Genomic DNA, 23,326 nt, shown 5'->3' on the forward strand with positions numbered 1-23,326 from the left:
AAGGCAACTTCTACACGAGCACATCACCTCATGAATAATAATATTCATATAACCTTTCCTTAATTATGATGATCACATTAAATGAATAAGATCAATTTTCACCCCATAAATTTCTTGAGTTTTAATGGTTAAGTTGTAGGCTTCTCTCATTTTATACCGTTTTGTGTAACAACTTCACAGTTGGGTGTTATAAGGATGTAATTAAAACTGAAAGTATATAACACAAAGATAGTACAATTATTCCAACAGCTTAATCAAAAGCTAGATTCATTAAAAAGATCACAAGGATTTATTATTCCATAAGTGATTAATTCATAATTAATTTGTGTTAATTAACCATCTTTATTCATACCAAAGGATTCATGAGATCATTGGAAGGTAGATCCCACAAATCACAATCAGGGCTAAACATACTCGAAACATTTCTTGTATCCTTTTCTCCATCAGACTCATCACCATTTTCGTCTCCCATTTTTGAACCAAACTGATTTTGTTGGTCACCTGCCGTGCATGTGCTACCCGTACACATACTTTGGTTCCATGGAGATCCATCTCCTTCATGACCAAACAATGGTAACGCGTATTGAAACCCTGGAAAGTTTGCAGACGACGTTCCATTTGTGTCCCAAAATTTGTTTGATTGTGTTGTTGTTTCTTGATCTTGATCAATTATCGCTCTTGATAGACCAATCTTGATTTTTTCAATTGTATCATCGTCGTTTTCTTCATGTTTTGAAGTAATATTATACGAAGGTGATGTGTTGCCATTGTTGTTAACCATTTGTTGCGAGGGAATTGGGGATTGGAATTGAATGTCAATGTGTTTTCTTGTGAGGAGATGCAACATTTCGTCTTTTAAGCAACCGAGAGTTGCTTCTGCGAGGTTAGCCACTTGCGGTGGTGCTAACGTGGTGGCTATTTCCGCCATTAGGTGGGAATACGGCTTATGTGTAACTGGGTCAATTCCCATACCCGAAAGCTTCTTTTTAAGTTTTGTGTTCCAATGGTTCTTCACGTCATTATCCGTTCGTCCAGGCAACTGTGCCGCTATGACTGACCACCTGTACTTGCATAAATACCATCTATCAGATTTGGTTCATAATAATCTATACATATACATATACAAATATTCAACAGTGGCATTTCAAAAACAAAACATAAACTTTGAACCTAAATTAAGTTGATGTTTGTATGTTTTCGTAAGAGTATCTGTGGACCGTGTCTGTAGAGAAGATGTGACCTAAAGGTTGATAAAAATTGAAGACTGTTTATTTTTATGTTTGCAAAATAACTTAATTTTGTCTGTAGCACTAAGAAACATATTTCTAAGTCTGCAAGGTTGCAGACATAATAAGATATTATGTCTTCTAGAAAAACAAACAGTCTGCAGTAAAAACGTCTGCGGACGTCCGAAGACATAAGACATAATAAATCTATAAACTGAAAATACAAACACCACCTAATACATTTGAAAATTTTGTGCCTTTTTGTTTATTAAGGTTTTACCCAAAACAGAAACAAAAACAAAGTTGTTTTACCTTTTATGCATTTTGTCTATTTTTAATAACAAAATCAACTTTTCTTTTAGTTTTGTTGCTTTCATGTAGATATGTGGATGATACACATGTATTATACCGAGTAGGGTTTATGTGTACCTGTTTCCTAGGACGGAATGTAGTCTGATAATGATTTGTTCTTCAGCATCCGAAAACTGTCCATGTTTTAGATCAGGGCGTAAGTAGTTAGTCCATCGTAACCTACAACTCTTCCCACATCTTTGGAGGCCTGCATTTTTGGGAATCAACCGCCAATTACGAGTCCCATGTTGAGCTATGTAGGAAGATAACTTATGATCTTCTTCAGGGGTCCATTGACCCTTTTTTACACTCTCCTTTTCACAACACGGGATTCGACCCATTTCTCTTGTTTATAATAAAAGCAGCAAGCTTTACCCTTTTATGTTTAAAATTTGATTTTTTTCAAGAATATGAATGCTTAAAAATAGATTATATATTTTTGTGGTTGAGTGAGGTATTTAAGTAATGAAAATGGAGAGCAGGGCATTGCATGAATATTAGCATAAAATGTGCATGACTGTATGATTTGTGATTAAAGAATTCAACGCTGTAGAGCGTGTGAGACGTTGGTAGGTAGCTCACTCATAAAACACTCGGTCAACTCCTATTCGTTGTGCACGTGTATGCGTACGTGTGTCTATGGTTGACTGTTTGGCATGTATGCAGACAGTTGGGTAGGTTACTCAGTTACTGATCTGGTCATACAAAAGTGTTATCCAAAGTTAAGGTTTTGGGTGCACGTGTGGGCATGTGGATGCTAATACATGACTTTCATGCTTTGTTTTTGTTTTGGTAGAACATGAATTTTAAGTTTAAGAAATACAGTAATATTCTTGTTTCTTTGCATTGCAAAGCTTTCCTTCAAGAGTTGCTGGTTGTTGCTAGTACATCTGTGTGCACCTTGTGGTCTGCTTTATCGGACTCATTTAATACACCATTATTATCAAATTACCCCTGCCCAAAACCAAAAAAAAAATTAAAGTATATGACTGAATAATCCAGGTAAGGAAGGGCAAAATTGTCAATATAAGTTTTTCATAGTTGGCTCCAAGCACGCTTTTTCATCTCTTTAAGTTACTAGCACACAACTTTTGAAAAACTGTATATTCAGTTCTGTTATAAATTTTTTTACTCTATCTATTCACAGGTCATGTCACAAACAACAAGACTAACAATCATTTATATTTCCCTCCTAAACTTGTACTGTTCCTGGTATTATTTTCTATCTGGATTAGTAGTTTTTACCATTTCAAACCATATACAACATGCAGACACACACACATATTAAAAAACAAAATATCAATATTATTTGGGGTTTGGACTGTGGAATATATGATATTATTTTCTTAAGCTTGTCATAAACTGTAGTAATAGGCCAGTCAACTCTAAGCAAATTATAGTCCGCTAGCCTGGGTTGGCCTGAATAAAAACATATTAAGGCATCACTGCAACAATGGGCTCCTTAACCTTTTGCTAGTCCCTGACTCCCTGTAATTGCTTCAAGGAACATGTTTACTTTTTTCTAAACAGCAAACACACACACACCCATTTTGAAAACGACGGACTCGAACTCATAACCTCAAGGTTAATGAGACTCCTTGATACCGCTGGGCTAGAAGCCATATGATGAACGGACTTTTAAAAAATATTAACCAAATCTTCTGGGAATTAGTCCTTCAATGGAACCAGCCAAAGTATATACTGTTACAAGTAGAAAAAATGTGCTAAAAACACAAAGTAGAATCCACCCCCAGACCATTATACAATCTTCTTCTGCACAGCATATGTCTCGGTGGGAAATGCATAGTCAAGGGCCAGAACGCAATTGATCCTGAAGAACGCTATTACCTCGCTGAAGTAAGGGAATAACATTACAATCATGTTCAAGACCAAATATGTGGTTCAAAACATAATCTTAGTAGATTCATTCTAAATAATGACAGTTTAAGACTCCAAATATCCCTTGTGAAAGCATATATTCGTTCCACATTTGCACACGTCTGACTATAAATCAGGCCAACACATTTGAAAACACAAGCAAATTGATGAAGATAAATAGCAAATGGAGTATGTAAAGCATCTTTATATTAGATCTTTTATTGAGAATCTTGTATACATAGGGTCATCCATGTTTGGGGTTGTTATCAAACAGGTCGGGTTTTGTTATTATCCATGCATTATTTTTTATGGTTCAGTTAGGTCTCTAAACGATCATTTTGAGTGTTAAATGTCCATTTCTGGCCAAAAACTTGCTGGACTTCGGTAAAATGAATGTTAGTTGGATGGCCTAATTGGGAAATAACAAAATGGTTGACCTGTTTGATAACAACCGAAAACATTTACTAGTATGCCAAGAAAATGTGATACCTGATACCCTCCAACTAAGTGGAGCACAATGCTGTTTGATAAACAATACTGTCAATTAAACAGTACTGTTTGTGGATAATTAATGAATATTGAGAGTTAAATATCCTATTCTACTATCCTTTTATGACCACACAACATATATGCTACACAAAATTTGGACACAACTTCATAATATAAAAACTACTAGCCAAATCTTTTGACAACCAATCCTTCAATGGAACCAGCCAAGACGAATATCGTTACAAGCAGGCAAAAAATGCTATACATCCGAAGAATAATCCACTTGCCGGACCAAGGTACTACCTTCTTCTGCACAAAGTACATCTCAACTGGGAAATATATGGTCAAAGGCCAGAATATCACTGATCCTGCAAACGCCACTACTTCATTGAAGTAAGGAAATAACATCCCAACTGACATGGTCAAAATAACATATGTTGTTCTAAAACATAACCTAAGAGGATTCAATCTAAACTCGGGCAATAATGACAACTTCACACTCTGAATATCCCTTGCGAACACACTTCCTGGGAAATTTTCCTCATACCATCTCTCCACAATCGCAAACAGCGTATGACTGTATATCTGATAACACACTCAAACACTATAAATGATCATTAACACATTTTGAAAATGAAATAACAAAACAATGTTAAACACCCCTTAATATTTGGACTATAATGCAGAGGTCATGTAATACCTGATACCCTCCAACTAAGTGTAGAACAATGCATGCGTTACCAAAGTCAACGAGCCAATATGGTTCGTAGAATCCAAACCCAGTCAGCAAATTTCCAGGTGTCGAATCTCCAAAGGCTGCATATCCAGAAGCACCACAACAGAGATAGAAGATAGTAGTTGTAGATATTGCAATGGTGGAAGCCTTCTTCATGGTCACCTTTTGAGATGGCGGTGACTTCAAAGTGCTCTGCATATCCCAAATATCACAAAATTGCTTAAACCAAAAAATTTGGGGCAAAATTTAAGATTCTATTAGAGAAAATAAGTTGCGATACCTGTATTTCAAGAAGGATTAACGAAAATGTATATGAGAATGCAATATCCCCGAGGGCTTGAGCAACCAACCATACTTTCTGTATGGGATTGTTAGTTGAGATTCCACTCATGCTACCTTTAATCTCCCCTTGTCCTGCAATCCATATTCAACAAGCAACTTTATTTGAAGCTACATATATTTATTTGTGGTGCAACAACAAGATCATATATCAACGTACCTATTACCTGGGCTATTCCAAGTCCCATTCCAACAAATGAATATGTGAAAGACATGATTGCAGCAGTAATTGAGAGCCATTTGGTATGAAAAATGTTCGGTATTTGAGAAGCTATCATTTGTACAAGTCCAAACAAAAGCAAATAGTATTTATTATCATATGCACAGGCAGCCTCATGTCCTTCTACATGGTAACAATTTGATTGCCTAATCGCTCTGTTATCAAGTAAAAGTGTACAATAATTACTAATGTTAATTTTCAAATGAAAGTAACATTATTGGTATTGGTATCTAAACTAATACAACAAAAAAGAAGAGGAAACACTTTGCCCCATTTAAGATTAAGATACAGTTGCAAAGCAAAGTCGAAATGGATATCATGCAATAATACATGTAGGACAACCAAATCTGAGTTCTTGTGTTCAAGTTACTAATTTCTGGTAATGCTTACAATCACTAACCACATTTACCGACTGACTAAAAAAGTTAGGCATACCTCATACTAACCGCAGAAGTAATTGTATACACAACACCTGTTTTGAAAATACTAAAATACACCAAAAAGCCACACACCAATCCGTTCTTATAACCTGAAATCCAAAGTCCACAAGTACACGGATACAAGCAAAACGGGTAAGCAAATGACCAAATGTTAATAAGACTAAAATCAAATATACAGTAACAGTCTCACCTAATACAGTGTTAACCGCCTGCAAGTAAGAGCGATTCACAGTAGCAATGCCATTGCTAGGGTTCGAATACAAATGAACATCACAAATAAATGATGCAGACACAAGTGTGAAAAATGCAAAAAGTAACAGGGACAATGGACCTGCAATCCATCCAAGCTGAGCCATACTCCAGGCAAGTGATAACACACCTGATCCTATTACTCCTGTTATTATATGTGCTAAGGCTGTCCATACAGTTCCTTCAATTTCAATCAAAAGCACAAAATTAAAAACTCATCATCATCAACTTGATATTCACAATCTCAAGTTAGTAATTGCATCACACGATTTTGTTTTTGACTTTTATATAGTAAGCAATTGATGCTTTCAGTTCCTTAGTTTTAATCAACAACACACAATTAAACTAATAAAAATAACCTAGTTTTCATCATAATCATCATCGTCATGAATATGTATATTTTTTATGTGTAAACAATTTATTTATTTATTTATTTTATTTTTTTTTTGAAAAGCAAGAAATGAATTAAAATAGAAACCAAGAGGAATACAAAAGCTTAGGCCAATTTATTTATTACTTTTATGAAGTCAACGTTCCTAAACTCTTATAACCTAGACAGGTTGATTACTAACTGATTCAGATGACATAAATTAGGTCGTTATATTGAGTTTGAAATTGGTATATAGGTACATAAATAGAGATGAAAATGGAGTGAATTAGCAAACCGGTGAGTATATGAGGTGAACTTTGTAACAATGGCGTATTTTGATGTTCTGCATCTTCATAGCCTTCTCCAGCCATTTAGCGTAATTCTTTTGTTTCCAGGTACACAATATACAGTATCATTATAATGTCTCTATGTATATATGTATAGTGTTTATGACCAATAGCCAGCTGCAGGTCGCTTTCAGTTATAACTAGTAAGGACCGGACGCCGGCGGGGCTTTAGGGGGTGTATTAACTGGGGAGACGATATTTACAACATTAAATTTACTTCTTCTACTAAAATAACAAAACTTGTAAAACTTTTTATAATAATTTATTAAGGAGTATTCTGGGAAATAAACATTAAAATATGGTGGAAGAAGTAAATTTGATGTTGGCAATATCATCTCTCTCCCAGTACTTACAGAGGGACCACGACCCATGTGTTAAGCGCCGTTTTAGATGTCGTTGTGTTAAGCGTTTTTTAAAAGTATTCGTTTCGAACGTAGTTAGTTTTGTTTTGTTCAATAAATTTTTTCGAGTGTAACGGTGCTGTCGGAAAAATTTAACTCGCGTCAAGCAGAAAGATACGGGTTGTCGTTGTGTTTAGAGTTTTTTAAAAAGTGTCCGTTTCGAACGTGGTTAGTTTCGTTTTGTTCATAAAATTATTTCGAGTCTGACGCTGCCGTAAAAAAAATTTAACTCGTGGCGAGCGGGGAGATACGGGTTGTCGTTGTGTTTAGTGTTTTTTTTTTAAAATTGTCCGTTTCGCGTATAGTTAGTCCCGTTGGGTTCGTAAGATTTTTCCGAATTGAACGGTGGTCTCGAAAAAATTTAACTTGCGCCGAGCGAGAAGATAGAGCCCGTTATAAATTCGGGTGTAATTAGTTTCTTTTATTTTAATAAAATTATATATTTTACAATTTTAACCCCTGAAAAAGTGTAAACTTAAGGGATCCTTGTGTAAATATAGCCGAATTTGAGGGACCGATTGTAATGTGAACGCAAATTCGAAAACTACAATCCTATATAGTTGAAACTACACTCTTCCTCATCACATTTAGTATTAAAAAAAAAAATAGTAGTAGTAGTAATAAAATAATAATAATAATAATAATAATAATAAAATAATAATAATAAAATAAAATAAAATAATAATAATATTAATATTAATATTTGGATTATAATATAATATGAAAGAAAATATGAATATTAAATATGTAAAATTGAAATATAAATTATAAATATGCAATTTGGGAAAATATAAATATTAAATAATAATTTGATGATGTCAAATATTCAAATCATAATTTATAATCATGTATAATGGAAACTAATAACTTTAATAAATGCTTTTATATTATAATTAAAAAAAAATTTGTTCATTGTTAAATGTTTAACTTGTGCCCTTACGGCACTAGTTACCCATACTCAATTAACTAGTGATGTTATAATTATAGTTTCTATTAGAATAGATATAGATATAGTAATATTTATATTAAACTTTGAAATAACTAAAGATTATACATTTATTAACAAGAGATCGTTATATATAATTCATTCATTTCAATTTTATTTTTCATTGATAAAAAACATATCGTTTATGTTATTATTATACTATATATATATATATTTTATTTAGATTTAGATTTAAGTTTCATCCTTAATTTTTTACTTAAATTTTTGGTTTTTATATATACATTAAGCACATAGTAAGTTTTGTTTTATTACTTTTATTTTTTTTTATAAAAGTTAATTAATTAAAAAAGTTAAAAAGAATAATTAATACGTAGTAATAGACAATAAAATTGAAGCAAAGTAAGATTCTTTGAAAATAAAAATGTACATGAATAAAATAATGCCCCTTTTGTTATTATGAAAATAAATAATAAATAATAAAAAGTGTTATAATTCAGTAGGCTTATAACTACCTTTAGTGGTTTGATTCTTGATGTTATAATTCAGTAGGCTTATAACTACCTTTAGTGGTTTGATTCTTGATTTAGAATACTAATAATGAAGTGTAAGAACAAAGATGATAATGGAGAGAAAGAAAGAAACACTTTGTAAGTGTGAGAAATGGTGCAAGTTTAATGCTTGCATTCATGAGTATTTATAGCCTAAAATCTCAATATAAAAATACATACTTTGTGTACCAAAATTGACTATATGTATACACCAAAATTGACTATCCATATCTATATTATTATTATTATTATAACACTCCCCCTTGGATAGCAATTTTATTTTGTTGAAGATCAACTATAAATTACTGCCTCGTTAAAAACCTTGCTAAAGAAAACCCAGTGGGAAAAAACTTTAGCTAAGGGAAAAAGAGTGCAGCATGGAGTTGACTCCCCCTCAAGTAGACATCGCTTCAGCTGTTACATCTTTTGAACATGTCTCATGCCAATGTTATGAACGTGTGTTCTGAAAATAGCAGTTGGAAGTGCTTTCGTGAAAAGATCAGCAGAGTTTTTGCTAGATTGCACATATCTCATTTCAATCTGGTTGTCCTTAATGAGATTTTGAGTGTATGAGAAGAATCTAGGTGGTATGTGTTTTGTTCGGTCACTTTTGATATACCCTTCTTTCATCTGTGCTATGCAAGCTGCATTATCTTCATAGATAGTTGTTGGACTTTTATCGCGTTCTAGTCCACAAGAATCAGTAATGAGTTGTGTCATTGATCTCAACCAAAAACATTCTCGAGTAGCTTCATGTAATGCAATCACTTCGGCATGATTTGACGATGTAGCAACAAGTGTTTGTTTTTGAGAACGCCATGATATTGCAGTACCTCCATTTAGGAATACATATCCAGTTTGAGATTTAGCTTTATGTGGATCAGATAAATAACCTGCATCTGCATAACCAACCAAATCTTGTTTTGATTCGTTAGAATAAAATAATCCTAAATCAGTAGTTCCTCGAAGGTATCGAAATATGTGTTTGATCCCATTCCAGTGTCTTTTGGTAGGAGCAGAGCTGAACCTTGCCAACAAATTAACTGCAAAAGAAATGTCAGGTCTTGTACAATTTGTAAGATACATAAGAGCTCCAATTGCACTAAGATATGGTACTTCTGGTCCAAGAATGTCTTCTTGATCTTCACATGGACGAAATGGATCAGCTTTAACATTGAGTGATCTAACAACCATAGGAGTACTTAATGGTTTTGCCTTGTCCATATTGAAACGTTTCAAAATCTTTTCAGTATATGTTGTTTGATGTACAAGTAAACCATTAGGCATATGCTCAATTTGTAAACCAAGGCAATACTTGGTTTTTCCGAGATCTTTCATTTCAAATTCTTTCTTTAGAAGTTGAATGGCTTCATGGATCTCTTTATTTGTACCTATGATGTTAAGATCATCAACATAAACAGCTATGATCACATATCCGGATGTTGTTTTCTTAATGAAAACACAAGGGCAAGTAAGATTATTTGTATACCCTTTGCTTATCAAGTAATCACTTAATCGGTTATACCACATACGTCCCGATTGTTTTAACCCATATAAAGATCTTTGTAATTTAATCGAATACATTTCTTTGGGTTTTGCATTTGATGCTTCTGGTACCTTAAATCCTTCAGGTATCTTCATATATATATCACTATCAAGTGATCCATATAGATAAGCAGTCACAACATCCATGAGATGCATTTCTAAATTTTTAGAAACTGCCAGACTGATTAAGTACCTAAAAGTAATTGCATCCATAACAGGAGAATAAGTTTCTTCATAATCAATTCCCGGTCTTTGAGAAAAACCTTGAGCTACAAGTCTAGCTTTATACCTTGTAACTTCATTTTTCTCATTTCTTTTTCGGACAAAAATCCATCTGTATCCTACAGGTTTCACATCTTTAGGAGTGAGAATGATGGATCCGAAAACTTTTCTTTTATTGAGTGATTCTAATTCAGCTCGTATTGCTTCTTTCCATTGAGCCCAATCATGTCTATTTTGACATTCAACCATAGATGTTGGTTCTGGATCATCATCATTATTCATGATGTCATATGCAACATTAAATGAAAATTTCTCATCAAGATTTTTCATTTCATTTCGGTTCCATAATGTTTTTGAATATGCATAATTGATTGCAATTTCTGTATTGACATCATCAATCTCCTCTGCAGTAGGAGTACTGATTTGTGGTTCTTCTTGAACACTTTCTTTTACTTCATTATCAGCTGATTTTCTTTTTCGAGGATTTTTATCCTTTGAACCGATTGGTCTTCCACGTTTCTGACGTGGCAAAGATTCATGAGTGACGTTATTGCCAGCTTTTGGAATTTCAATTCGAGCTGGAGTATTTACTGCTGGTATATATGATTTTGTCACCGTTTTTGTATCTGTAAATGCATCAGGCAATTGATTTGCAAGTTCTTGTATATGCATTATCTTTTGAACTTCTGTCTCGCATTCTTTTGTGCGAGGATCAAGATACTTTAATTGAGGTTCACACCATGAAACATCATTTTCTTTATTTTTCATTTCTCCCCCTAATCTAGGGAACAATGTTTCATTAAAATGACAATCAGCAAAACGTGCTGTAAAAACGTCACCTGTCATAGGTTCAATATACCTTAATATTGAAGATGTTTCATATCCAACATATATTCCCAACCTCCTTTGAGGACCCATTTTTGTACGTTGTGGTGTCGCAATTGGAACATACACTGCACAACCAAATGTTCTAAGATGGGAAATATTTGGCTCTTGACCAAAAGCAAGTTGTAGGGGGGAATATTTATGACTTGCACTTGGTCTGATGCGAATCAATGCAGCAGCATGTAAAATTGCATGACCCCATATAGATACAGGGAGTTTTGTTCTCATTATCAATGGTCTAGCGATTAACTGTAAACGTTTAATCAATGACTCGGCTAAACCATTTTGTGTATGCACATGAGCAACAGAATGTTCAACAACAATTCCTATAGACATGCAATAGTCATTAAATGCTTGAGATGTAAATTCACCAGCATTATCAAGTCTCACCCTTTTAATGGTGTAATCAGGAAAATGAGCTCTCAATTTAATAATTTGGGCAAGAAATTTTGCAAATGCCACATTACGGCTTGATAACAGACAAACATGAGACCATCTGCTAGATGCGTCTATTAGAACCATGAAATATCTAAATGGTCCACATGGTGGATGAATTGGTCCACATATATCACCTTGAATTCTTTCAAGAAACATTGGTGATTCTTTCTCAACCTTAAGTGGTGAGGGTCTAGTTATCAATTTTCCAAGAGAGCAAGATGTACATGGAACCATTGTATCATGATGGATTTTTCTATCCTTTAGTGGATGTCCATGAGTACATTCAATAATCCTTTTCATCATTGTTGATCCTGGATGGCCTAATCTGTTATGCCATAAACTGAATACACCAGGATCAATATATTTTTCGTTAACTACCATATGTATTTCTGGTACATTTATATGTGTATAATGTAATCCAGAACTAAGTCTTGGCAGTTTTTCAACCACATGACTCTTGTCAGTGATACTTAAATATTTCTCATTTTCTGTTGTCACTGACTGATAATCATACCCGTTAAGGTATATGTCGGAGAAACTCAATAAATTTCTGCTTGACTTGGGAGAAAATAAGGCATCATTTATTAAAAATTTTGTACCATTTGGTAGTATGAAATTTGCCTTTCCTATCCCTTTTATCAAGTTAGCAGGTCCTGATATTGTATGTATAGTTCCTTCCGTTGGTTTTAGATCAATAAAATATTTCTCGGATTTAAGTATAGTGTGTGTAGTTCCACTGTCTGCTATACAGAGATCTCCACCACTTGATTGATGTTGTATTCCAGCAAAATTCATATTGAACTTCATATATAAGAAATAAATAGTGAGTACATTAATATTACACAATATTTTAAACGCAAATAGATAGTACTGAAACATTTAGCAAACATAATGACAAAGACAGACGATATTAAATCGTTTATTTTTCAAAAGACACACAACTTAAACATTCAAGAAATCTTCATATAAATCAGATGGTTTCTCAGTGACTGTTGGATCAATATTATCCACAAAATTTACTTCCTTTTCTTTACCTTTCAGCGAATCCTGATACATCTTAACAAGATGTTTAGATGTTCGGCAAGTATTAGCCCAGTGGCCCATTCTACCACATCTGTAGCAAGATTCTTCAGAATTTTTAGAAGAATTTTCTTCAACATCTTGTTTAATGGGCTTGTTTTGTGGTTGATATTTATATTTTCGTGGATTACTATTTCTTTGACCACCACGGCCACGACCACGACCACGTCCACGCCCATTACCATTACCATAAGGATGGTTTCTACCATAGTTATGGCTTTTGGCATGATGATGGTGATGGTTATTATAACCACGACCTTGCCCGCGTCCTTGTCCCTGTTTATAATTATTTGCAGTATTTGCTTCAGGGATTGCAAGTGTACCAGTAGGACGGGATTGCTGATTTTTCATTAATAGCTCATCATTTTGCTCTGCAACTAAGAGATATGAATTAAGTTCAGGATATGTTTTGAACTTTAGCATTCTCAAATTTCTTTGCACTGTGATGTTTGCAGCATTCATTGTGGAGAAAGTTTTCTCCATCATGTCTGCATCACTAATTTCATGTCCACAGAATTTAAGTTGTGAACATGTATTATACAGAGCTGAGCTGTATTCATTTACTTTCTTAAAGTCTTGGAACCTTAATGTTCTCCATTGTTCCATTGCAGCTGGAAGTAAAATTTCTCTTTGATTATTGAATCTGCTTTTGAGACCTTCCCATAAAACATGGGGATCTTCTACAGTCACATAATTATTTTGTAAGCATTCATCAATATGTTGATGAATAAAGCAACATGCCGTAGCTTGTTCTTTTTCAGAACAAGTGTTGTTTTCATTTATGGTTTCAAGAATGCCCATTGATTTAAGATGCATTTTTACTTTTATAACCCATGGCATGTAGTTGTTTCCAGTTGATTCTAAAGGAGTAAATTTAAGCTTTTCCAGATTCGACATTTTCTATTATCAAAAATTAAAACAAACATCATGATAAATTAGAGTCAATTTATATTCATAAGTATATAAACATTAAACATAAATTTAATATAACATAAATGATAAGTAGGTGACAGTGTCGACCATGTGTAAGCAATCATAAATAAATGTTATATAACAAAAATATAAATATTAGTAAACATAAATGAAAATTTGGCGACAGTGTCGACCATATATTTTTTCAGGTGGTATAACCGACCTATATCATTCTGGTGGTATAACCGACCATATATCATTTTGGTGGTATAACCGACCATATATCATTTTGGTGGCAGAGCCGACCATATTTAGTATTAAGATTATCGTGCTGATAACGTGTTATAATTCAGTAGGCTTATAACTACCTTTAGTGGTTTGATTCTTGATGTTATAATTCAGTAGGCTTATAACTACCTTTAGTGGTTTGATTCTTGATTTAGAATACTAATAATGAAGTGTAAGAACAAAGATGATAATGGAGAGAAAGAAAGAAACACTTTGTAAGTGTGAGAAATGGTGCAAGTTTAATGCTTGCATTCATGAGTATTTATAGCCTAAAATCTCAATATAAAAATACATACTTTGTGTACCAAAATTGACTATATGTATACACCAAAATTGACTATCCATATCTATATTATTATTATTATTATAACAAAAAGATCTCATTTCTTCAAACCATCCTCTTGTTTCACAAATATATATGTGGTAAGATTCCTATGTCGAATAACTACTTGATGGTTGACTTCTTAATGACCAACGACAACCATAAGTTGGTGCTGTTGATTTCACAATAAGAATACAAGAAAAAAATGTTTGGTAGAAGAAATTATAATGATGATGAAGATGAACAGCCGCCATTGTTGCAGACCTCAAATCTTGTCCTCACTGGTCAGCTCTACTTCGCTATTTACTCAATCTAACATAATCTCTCTGATTTAATTAGATTATTTATTTTTTGTGCTGTTGTTGATTGAAACTGGAATTGAATTTGAAGGAACTGTATGGACAGCATTAGCACATTTTATAGCTGGTGTAATAGGATCAGGTGTTTTATCATTAGCTTGGAGTATGGCTCAACTTGGATGGATTGGTGGCCCATTTTGTGTTGTACTCATTGCGTTTTTCGCACTCGTGTCTGCATTCCTTATCTCCAATTTTCAAATTTATTCAAACCCTAACAATGGCACTACTACCACTAATCACTCTTACTTGCAAGCTGTTCACACCATTTTAGGTATAACTGTTACTATCATCATCATCATCATTTAAGTTAATTTGATGATCCTTAAATTAATAAAGGTTAAATGGCTTATGTCTATCTATTTATTGTACTTTAAATTTTCAGGATATAAAAACGGAATTGTGTGTGGATGCTTGGTGTTTTTTAGTTTATTTAAAACCGGCGTTGTTTATGTAATTACATCCGCGATTTGCATGAGGTATTGTTGAGCTTTTCATATAGTTAAATACCGACATTTGTCACTCTTATGTGATGAAATACCGAAGGTAACATTGGTCCCTTTTGAACATTTTGACTTGGTAACAGAGCAATTAGACAATCGAATTGTTACCATGAAGAAGGGCATGAAGCGGCTTGTGAATATGAGAACGTATATTATATGCTTATGTTTGGACTTGTTCAGATAGTAGTTTCTCAAATACCAAATATTTTTCATACAAAATGGCTCTCAATTATCGCTGCAATCATGTCCTTCACGTATTCTTTGATCGGAGTTGGACTTGGATTAGCCCAAGTTATAGGTATGAATAACAATACAAATATTCAAAATATTGACACATGATCTTGCTTTGTCATTACACTTCAATTGTTCATTGCATACGAAATTGCAGGACAAGGGGAGATTAAAGGTAACATTAGTGGAATTTCAACCAAGAACCCAACACAAAAACTATGGTTGGTTGCAGAAGCTATCGGGGATATTGCATTTTCGTTTACCTTTTCGTTAATTCTTCTTGAAATACAGGTATATCTTATCTACATCATCTATTGAGTTTTATTAAATCGTTTTGTTCTCAAATTAGTTACCCTAAAGAATTGTGTGTTTTGTGATACGCAGAGCACTTTAAAATCACCCCCATCTCAAAAAGAGACCATGAAGAAGACTTCGGGTATTGCAGTCTTTATAACTGCTTCGTTCTACCTTTTATGTGGTGCTTCTGGTTATGCTGCGTTTGGGGATTCAGCTCCTGGGAATTTATTGACCGGGTTTGGATTTTACGAACCGTATTGGCTTGTTGACTTTGGTAATGCGTGCATTGTTCTCCATTTAGTTGGAGGCTATCAGGTAACACATCATATATAACATTGACTTACTAGCAAGGTTGAAGAAATCGTTTCTCGGGGAGTACTCGGCAGAGACTTTTGAAGGAGTTCTTGGCAACTCGGGTCGGGGGAGAACTCGGATGTTGACTAACGTTGACTTTTAAATATATAAAGAATAATTCAAAATATATGGTATAAAGTGTATATATATAATATATAATGAAAATAATAAATAAATTAAAATAGAGGGTTACAAGTGTATATTTAAATAGAGTAGAGGGTTAGTTTGATAAGTACAAGTGGTTAAAAGTTAAATTCAAATAAAAATCACAGCTTGAGCGAGTTTATCCCTGATTTCCTGATTTTTTAACTGATTTTCCGATTTTTACTGATTATTTTTCCGATTTTTTGGTTGTTGACCGAGTTAACTCGGCCGTTGACCGATTTTTTTGTCCGAGTCTGGGCCCGAGAACTCGGTATCCATTTGAGGCCGAGTTAGCTGATTTTTCTCCAACACTGCTTACTAGTCATCTTATATAAATGAGTTAAAACTACAAATAGGCTATATACTTTCTCAAATGTCCGATGTAGGATATATACGCATTTTTCTCTCACTGTCAGCTATATACTTTTAAAAAAGTGTTCTCATGTCAACAGTTAGTTACCAGTACAACTGGTCATAATAATTACGTGTAATTTTTTGTTTTTTTAAAGGTGACGTGGACTAAATATAGTTTCTCTTTTGTTCCAATGTAAACTACAAATATGGTGACACGTCATCAACTTTTTTGGCTGAAGGTTAAAAAAGTATAATCGTTTATATTAATACACTTTTTGAAAGTATATAGCCGACAGTGAGACAAAGATGGGTATATAGCCTACATCGGACATTTGAAAAAGTATATAGCCTATTTGTAGCTTTAACCCTATATAAACCAAATTATGAATTATTATCAAATTATATGTGTTTTCAGATATATAGTCAGACATTGTTTGCAATTGTGGAAAGATGGTATGTCGAAAAGTTCCCTGAAAGCGTATTGACAGTGGATATTACGAGTTTAAAGGTATCGTCATTATCACCTGCATTTAGAGTGAACCCTTTAAGGTTATGTTTCCGAACGGCGTATGTAGTTTTGACCATCGCTGTAGCTATGTTATTCCCTTACTTCAATGAAGTCCTGGCGTTTGCAGGATCAATTATCTTCTGGCCCTTGACCATATATTTCCCAGTTGAGATGTACTTTGTGCATAAAAAGATTGTACCTTGGTCCAGTAAATGGGTTGTTCTTCGTATTTATAGCACTTTTTGCCTAACTGTATCTGTTTTTATTCTAATTGGTTCTCTTCATGGACTGATTGCCAAAAGATTTGGCTAGTAATATATTATTCATTTATCATGCAAAATATTACTACTTGAGTAGATTATGTAAACATAAACCACACATTCCTAATCGATTGTAAGCAAGGTTGAAATAAAGACGCGAGACGAAGTCGAGACGGTAGGGATCTTAAAAAGTTGCAACGGAAAAAACAGGGTCGAGACGGGGTCGAGAAGGATGTTGACCAACGTTGACTTTATATATATATATATATATATATATATATATATATATATATATATATATATATATATATATATATATAGGGGCAGGATCAATGGGGAAGTAACCAATCGGGGGAAGAAAAAAAAAATTCGTTTTTTTTGGAATTTTTTTTTTTTCCGGCATCAAGATCACACGAAAATATGAACATTTAGAAGAGACACTTCGTGATGAATGTCATTATTTAGGCGGGAAAACGATCGACAAAAATAACATTCAAGATAATATTGTTCGTGAAGAATATGAACGTCTTTTTTTCATGTTTTGTGAAGTAAAATTTAGCCCGATTTAGAGTTTAGGGTTTAGGGTTTAGGGTTTAGGGTTTGGTGTTTTGGGTTTATTCCATAAACCCAAAACACCAAACCCTAAACTCTAAACTCTAAACCGTTCGTGTTAAAAACTCAATCTAAATCCTAAATCTAAACCCTAAACCCTAAATTTCTAAACCCTAATATCTAAACCCTCTAAACCCTAATATCTAAACCCTAATATCTAAACCCCAATAGCTAAAACCTCAACATATGCTCGAAAAACACGATAATTGTTATATATTACTTCTTCGAGCGTTTTCCCGCCAAAATAAAAACATTTATCACAAAGTGTCTCTACTAAATGTTCATATTTTCATCTCATCTATAATGTTCGTGAACAAAGTTTTTTCAAAAAAACGAAAAAAAAAAAAAAAAGTTTTTGCTTCCCCCCGCTTCCCCCCAATGGTTACTTCCCTCTTGATCCTACCCCTATATATATATATATATATATATATATATATATATTTCAAAGTAAACATAGATATTTGCCTTTAATTTGAAATATTAATTTTTGACACGTGTATTTTTGAAATTTATTTAAAAAGTCAACATTGGTCAACATCCGTCGTCTCGGCCGTTTTATTACCGTCTCGGCAGTTGTTGACTGTCTTTTTGGCGTTTTTGATCGTTTTTTTAAGCGTTGGTCGTTTTTTTAACCGTTTCTAGGTCCGTTATAACGGTAGCATGGTAAAACCGTTGCGACACCCGTCTCGACTGTTTTTTACAACACTGATTGTAAGTGACTGGATTACCCTCACATGTTTGGCACATGAATGAACTTAACGGAGTAATTCTAGCTCGTTACACCTGCGGTCTCAATTGAAACAATTAGAAACTTTAGAGGAGTCCGGATAAAAATTGAAAAAAGGTCATCCGGTGCAATTAGGGACCAACGGCGTGATTTTATTTAATAAACTATGCCACATTATAGAGCAAGAGTATCTAATTTAAATAGCAACAAACAGGAATGAGAACCCACCCAATTTGACACTTCCATTATACATGAGCCTTGTGAGCTTAAAAATGCTTTATTTTCTCAAATTGCAATGACACTAGAACCAGTTCTTCAGACTTCAATGGTGATGTCCCATAAGCACATCTCTGTTTCTGGAACATTTAATTTAATACTAACCAATCCGGTTCCCTCTTCATACCCAAATTCAGTTTCTTTCGAATCAATAGTAACTCTTATCGGTCTTTTTGTTGAATATGCTCCAAACGCACCACACCCACGAACTTTCAACCCCACATTTCCTTGTTTCTCCATTTCATAGTTTAATTCAACAATCGAACCTCCTGAGTTGAACATTTCGATTAAACCTATAGGAGCAAAACGAACCCCACTTGACAGTTTCTTGATTGGAACTACTGTAAAAACCTCGTATTCTCTCGATTTTAAAGTCACCGAGATAGATGCATTCTTAGGAAGATACACCAATTCTCCTGCAATATATAAAAATTTATCATGTAATTTACCTGTCAAGGTTGGAAAAGTTGCAAAACGGAGATGAGTCGGTCGGGACTTTGAAACGACTAGTCGGTCAAGTCCGACATTGACTAACGTTGACTTTTTATCATATATGTTTTTAACCTACATATGACACATCAATATATAAAACTACATATTTTCAGATATAAATTGACCCCCTGAATTTAAGTATGGAAAGTACTTTATAATATGGAAGATTAACACTTTGCAATAAATGCTTAAACGTAGTCCTTAGGGCTACGTTTAATATTCTCCTTAAAAATATTAAATTTTGACCTAAATTTGACTTTGACTGACTCTAGCCCGACTTTGACTGAATTTGACCAACTTTGACCTGACTTTTAGCGCCGACTAATTAGACATTTTTGGGTGAAACAGGACGAGCTAGTCATCCAACCGACTAGTCGGCCGAGACAGCCTCCGTTTTTGTTTTGTTGTTGTCGCTTAGACATAGACATACGGCTTAGGTGACTGTATACAACGACATCTCCAGCCCAATTATTGTGTGCAACTCTAGGCAAGTAATTAACATCTTTAGCTCGGATGATTCCGGTTATGGTGACTGGTTGATCATCGTGTACGAGTATCTTCTTTCCATCTTTACACCATCCTGCTCCCTGACAGTTAAAAACTCCAACTACTCCGTTGAAATTGTTTAAATTCCAAATCTTCAAAAGACTGCATCAACATTCATTAAGAGATGGTTCAAACATAAACAACACCTTAAAAGAGATTAGTAAACATTATAAGCGGCTATTTCAACCCATTTACTTATGAATGACCTGGCCTAGCCCATCTTAACCCGTTACCCAAAGTCCACGCCCATCTTGACGCTTCTACTCTAGATAACCATAAATTACCTTTTTCCATCTCTGGTAGGATCTACAAACAAGCAATCTGTCGTTGGTCTTCCTGGAAGTTTTGCCCTTAATATCGATCCATCAGGAAGCACAAGCTTCTTTAATAAATTGAAATCGTGATGCCCAGGCTTGTCACTGCATTTTATTTACGTATACTTTTATTATGAAAAACTAAAGGGGAAAAAGAAGAAAAATAAATACTGAAAACCGCACCTGACGTAAATAGCACAGCCACCAACCGCACGAGCAGCACCATGATATTCAGCCATGGGATGCAAGCTCTACAATGTAAAATCAATACACATTAATCATGAACTAATGATCACAAATATAATATAATTAAGCACATGAACGAGATTATTTTAGCTTACGTGAAACATATCCCAATCAGGCTGCATGAACTCTCCTAGAAAGACAGTATTATAAGCAACCGAAGCAATATGGACTGTGTGTGACGCCTTAACCCCTGGCCAAAAATCGTCTGATGCCCTTATTACCGCTGTTCTCTTTGTACTGTACAAACCATCTGTGTTGTGACTCATGCAAGAAATGATTCCGTTATCAGGGAAGTTTCTAGAAACCGAAGCTTCTAACGCCTGATGATACTTCCTAGTAAGTTTAACCCGACCACCATGGCCTGCACCGAGTGTTTCAAGAATGTTTTGTACATCTACCTTGACACCATCAATACCAGCAGATGCAAGATACGAATGCAACTCGTTATAAAAGTTGAACACTTTTTCAGGGTCAACTAAACCGAGCCCGTTTGTGATAATGGCTTTCAAAGCATCACAATTTTCATTGGATTCAATTCCTGGAGATGAAACTGGGAATAACAATTTGGATCCGTAATGCTCCATTTCTGCTACTCCGGGTCTCACTCCACCCCAATAACCGGTTATCGCGTGCCAAACATACACATACCTATAAATATCATCACAATGGCTAAGTAAGTAAAACTTAATAACTACAAATGAAATAATAAAATAAAAAATCATGTACTTGATGTTATGATGGTCTTTAATGTCTGTAACAACGTGACGAAGTCCCATTGATGGATCCTCTACTCTGTGACCTTCTTTGCCATCTTTCTGAAATTTGTGGTTCTCTTTTATATGAGTTAACCTATTTGCATAACTATACGAAACAAGTACATTGTTAGTAACTTCATTTTTTTTATTTACGAAATTAACGAAACTTTGAAGGACGCACTTAGCGGTATTATCAGCTTTAGCTTCAACGCTACTGGGATCCATACCAACCGATTGCCACCCATCATCGATGATAACAAACTTTGGTGAAACCCCTCCTTTCTCGAAACTGCAATTGTGATATAATCATATCATTTACATTCTTTTATAATGATGACCCGTGCCTGACCCGCCCATTTTGCCAACCTAGGAAAAAGGTCAGAGATTTACCTCTCAAGGCCTTGTTTGACACCTTCAGAAGTAACCTCGGTGTAAAAAGCATCCCATGTGCACCATCCAAACCAATTTAACATATCTGGCATCTGAATCAATAATAATGTATAACAAAATCATTAATTTGATGTATTAACATAAATCAATCAATTAGTTACTTACCTGCAAAAGAATCATTAAAGAGGATTAATCAAATTACCTTCTTTCTTTCAAGATGAGAAAATGTCTGTAAATGTCTTTCCACACTCCTGTAAAGTTAATACATCATTAGTTAAGTAACAAAACTTAGATGCATATGACATATCACACAAATGTGTTTACTTGACTGCATTCGTTATGACATCAAACGGGTCAGATCCAGCAGCCACAAATACAAGATGACTCCCTTCGAAATCTTTCACATCAGGATCACCTACAAATGACCATAAATCCATCACATTTGTATAAATTTATATTACCAACAATAATAATAAGCATTAATAACAATCCCCGAATGAAAACATTACATACCACTTTCCAAACAAATCTCCAATTCGTTATCGACGTTTCCTTGTATAACAGCTCTAAAATCACCCTCAAGAATGGGCAAAAAGACGGTGTATAGAGCTGTTTGATGACATCCATCATCGTCATCTTCATTAGTTTCCCCATAATATGAACCATCACGCGTTTCGACTATTAAAAACTGGGTCTCAGTAGGTATATCCTGACCACATGTCCCCATTCTCTGTGTCATCCACCATAATTTGAACCGAAACACACACATAAACCTCAGTCCCCTGCATTTTGCATCCGTTATTCTTTATTCTCTATCAACTTAACTCGATTTATTCCCTTAAAAAATGCAAAAATAAATAAAGCTGTCTCAAAACTTGTTACTTTTGCATCGATTCAGTTTTATAGTTTTAGTTAAATTATTTTTAAATCATCAATTTCTAACTCAAAATGTAGACATTACCATTTTCAATGAATCAAATGTGAAACCAAAAAAAAGTGGAGATTACTAAAATGGCACCAACAAATCTAGTCTAGCAATATAACACGCAAATATAACATTATAAACGTGGTTGTTATTACAAACTTACAAAAATAAAAATTAAATATGTTATTAAATAAAATATGAGAAGTGAGATGCGTACTCAAGTTTTCCAACCGGAAACACCATACGACTACCAGTCTGATCTGATCGTACGCCAACGAACGCGCCATTCATCATCTCATCGCCAGTGGATGAAGTAAGGAACACATTTTCAGGTACATCAGTTAACACACAATTTCCGAACACGTTCAGTTTTCGGTCATTGATCGATATAGCTGCTCCCACAGTCATTTTTCTCAGATGCAAACACAAGAAACAAAAACAGAACACACAACAATAATATCTTATCTTATTAGGAAGTAGGGAGTAAAAAAGAAAAAGTGGATGACAATTATTTAAGGAATCTTGATTGCTGATCATGAGTATGAGGGAGAGGGACTATTTATATATGGAATAATAAAAAGGATGACGTGTGTAATTATTTAATACGGAGTATGTGTCTTTTGTTTGATTGGAGAAGATTGGATCGGGTCAGTCACGCCCCATATTTGTCGTGTCATTAATATTATCGTGTACATTTACTTGAACAATTCCAAATTATTTATCTACTCTATATAGATGTATTGTTGAAGGTATTTGCTAAAATGTATACGTTTTTTTTAATGGTAATTTTGACATCGAGTACGC

General features: G+C 34.2%; 4 protein-coding genes across 6 annotated transcripts; 1 reads left to right on the forward strand and 3 right to left on the reverse strand.

Annotated features, from left to right (window-relative positions):
• Positions 1-346: 346 nt before the first annotated feature.
• Positions 347-1,918, reverse strand: LOC139858544 (transcription factor MYB80-like). The gene is made up of 2 exons (XM_071847380.1): positions 1,656-1,918; positions 347-1,061 (listed from the first exon to the last, which is right to left on the reverse strand). The coding sequence occupies exons 1-2, from the start codon at positions 1,916-1,918 to the stop codon at positions 347-349; spliced, it is 978 nt and encodes a 325-aa protein (XP_071703481.1).
• Positions 1,919-4,126: 2,208 nt separating this feature from the next.
• On the reverse strand, positions 4,127-6,771 carry LOC139857337 (probable amino acid permease 7). Its single transcript, XM_071846082.1, has 7 exons — positions 6,594-6,771; positions 5,870-6,109; positions 5,675-5,768; positions 5,180-5,394; positions 4,961-5,094; positions 4,645-4,872; positions 4,127-4,529 (listed from the first exon to the last, which is right to left on the reverse strand). The coding sequence occupies exons 1-7, from the start codon at positions 6,667-6,669 to the stop codon at positions 4,128-4,130; spliced, it is 1,389 nt and encodes a 462-aa protein (XP_071702183.1). The 5' UTR covers positions 6,670-6,771; the 3' UTR covers position 4,127.
• Positions 6,772-14,325: 7,554 nt separating this feature from the next.
• LOC139857635 (probable amino acid permease 7) lies at positions 14,326-17,291 on the forward strand. 2 transcript variants are annotated; one of them, XM_071846452.1, is made up of 8 exons: positions 14,326-14,516; positions 14,623-14,862; positions 14,974-15,067; positions 15,175-15,389; positions 15,480-15,613; positions 15,707-15,934; positions 16,887-16,979; positions 17,107-17,275. In XM_071846452.1, exons 1-8 carry the CDS (start codon positions 14,438-14,440, stop codon positions 17,128-17,130), a joined length of 1,107 nt encoding a protein of 368 aa, XP_071702553.1. In that variant the 5' UTR covers positions 14,326-14,437; the 3' UTR covers positions 17,131-17,275. The 2 variants fall into 2 exon arrangements, with proteins under 2 accessions (XP_071702553.1, XP_071702552.1); XM_071846451.1 differs by having other exon boundaries at positions 16,887-17,291.
• A 1,416-nt stretch (positions 17,292-18,707) lies between these two features.
• LOC139857998 (probable galactinol--sucrose galactosyltransferase 1) lies at positions 18,708-23,039 on the reverse strand. 2 transcript variants are annotated; one of them, XM_071846853.1, is made up of 12 exons: positions 22,740-23,039; positions 22,111-22,379; positions 21,922-22,012; positions 21,800-21,848; positions 21,598-21,689; positions 21,389-21,496; positions 21,179-21,313; positions 20,548-21,100; positions 20,390-20,457; positions 20,177-20,311; positions 19,777-19,994; positions 18,708-19,270 (listed from the first exon to the last, which is right to left on the reverse strand). In XM_071846853.1, the coding sequence occupies exons 1-12, from the start codon at positions 22,928-22,930 to the stop codon at positions 18,894-18,896; spliced, it is 2,286 nt and encodes a 761-aa protein (XP_071702954.1). In that variant the 5' UTR covers positions 22,931-23,039; the 3' UTR covers positions 18,708-18,893. The 2 variants fall into 2 exon arrangements, with proteins under 2 accessions (XP_071702954.1, XP_071702952.1); XM_071846851.1 differs by having other exon boundaries at positions 21,179-21,496.
• Positions 23,040-23,326: the final 287 nt, after the last annotated feature.

Source organism: Rutidosis leptorrhynchoides, chromosome 7 (genome assembly GCF_046630445.1).
Source record: "Rutidosis leptorrhynchoides isolate AG116_Rl617_1_P2 chromosome 7, CSIRO_AGI_Rlap_v1, whole genome shotgun sequence".
Classification (NCBI taxonomy): Eukaryota; Viridiplantae; Streptophyta; class Magnoliopsida; order Asterales; family Asteraceae; genus Rutidosis; species Rutidosis leptorrhynchoides.

Bases quoted from the DNA above. Each gene is read 5' to 3' on its own strand.
- LOC139858544 (XM_071847380.1), bottom strand. From the start codon at position 1,918: ATGGGTCGAATCCCGTGTTGTGAAAAGGAGAGTGTAAAAAAGGGTCAA. The intron at 1,062-1,655 runs GTACACATAAAC...ATGCAAGTACAG, and splicing joins CATTCCGTCCTAGGAAACAG to GTGGTCAGTCATAGCGGCAC.
- LOC139857337 (XM_071846082.1), bottom strand. From the start codon at position 6,669: ATGGCTGGAGAAGGCTATGAAGATGCAGAACATCAAAATACGCCATTG. The intron at 6,110-6,593 runs GTTTGCTAATTC...TTGAAATTGAAG, and splicing joins TTCACCTCATATACTCACCG to GAACTGTATGGACAGCCTTA. The intron at 4,873-4,960 runs GTATCGCAACTT...TGGGATATGCAG, and splicing joins TAATCCTTCTTGAAATACAG to AGCACTTTGAAGTCACCGCC.
- LOC139857635 (XM_071846451.1), top strand. From the start codon at position 14,438: ATGTTTGGTAGAAGAAATTATAATGATGATGAAGATGAACAGCCGCCA. The intron at 14,863-14,973 runs GTATAACTGTTA...TTAAATTTTCAG, and splicing joins AGCTGTTCACACCATTTTAG to GATATAAAAACGGAATTGTG. The intron at 15,390-15,479 runs GTATGAATAACA...ACGAAATTGCAG, and splicing joins TGGATTAGCCCAAGTTATAG to GACAAGGGGAGATTAAAGGT.
- LOC139857998 (XM_071846851.1), bottom strand. From the start codon at position 22,930: ATGACTGTGGGAGCAGCTATATCGATCAATGACCGAAAACTGAACGTG. The intron at 21,101-21,178 runs GTACATGATTTT...TGATATTTATAG, and splicing joins AAAGACCATCATAACATCAA to GTATGTGTATGTTTGGCACG. The intron at 19,271-19,776 runs GTATGTCTATGT...TATATATTGCAG, and splicing joins TGTATACAGTCACCTAAGCC to GAGAATTGGTGTATCTTCCT.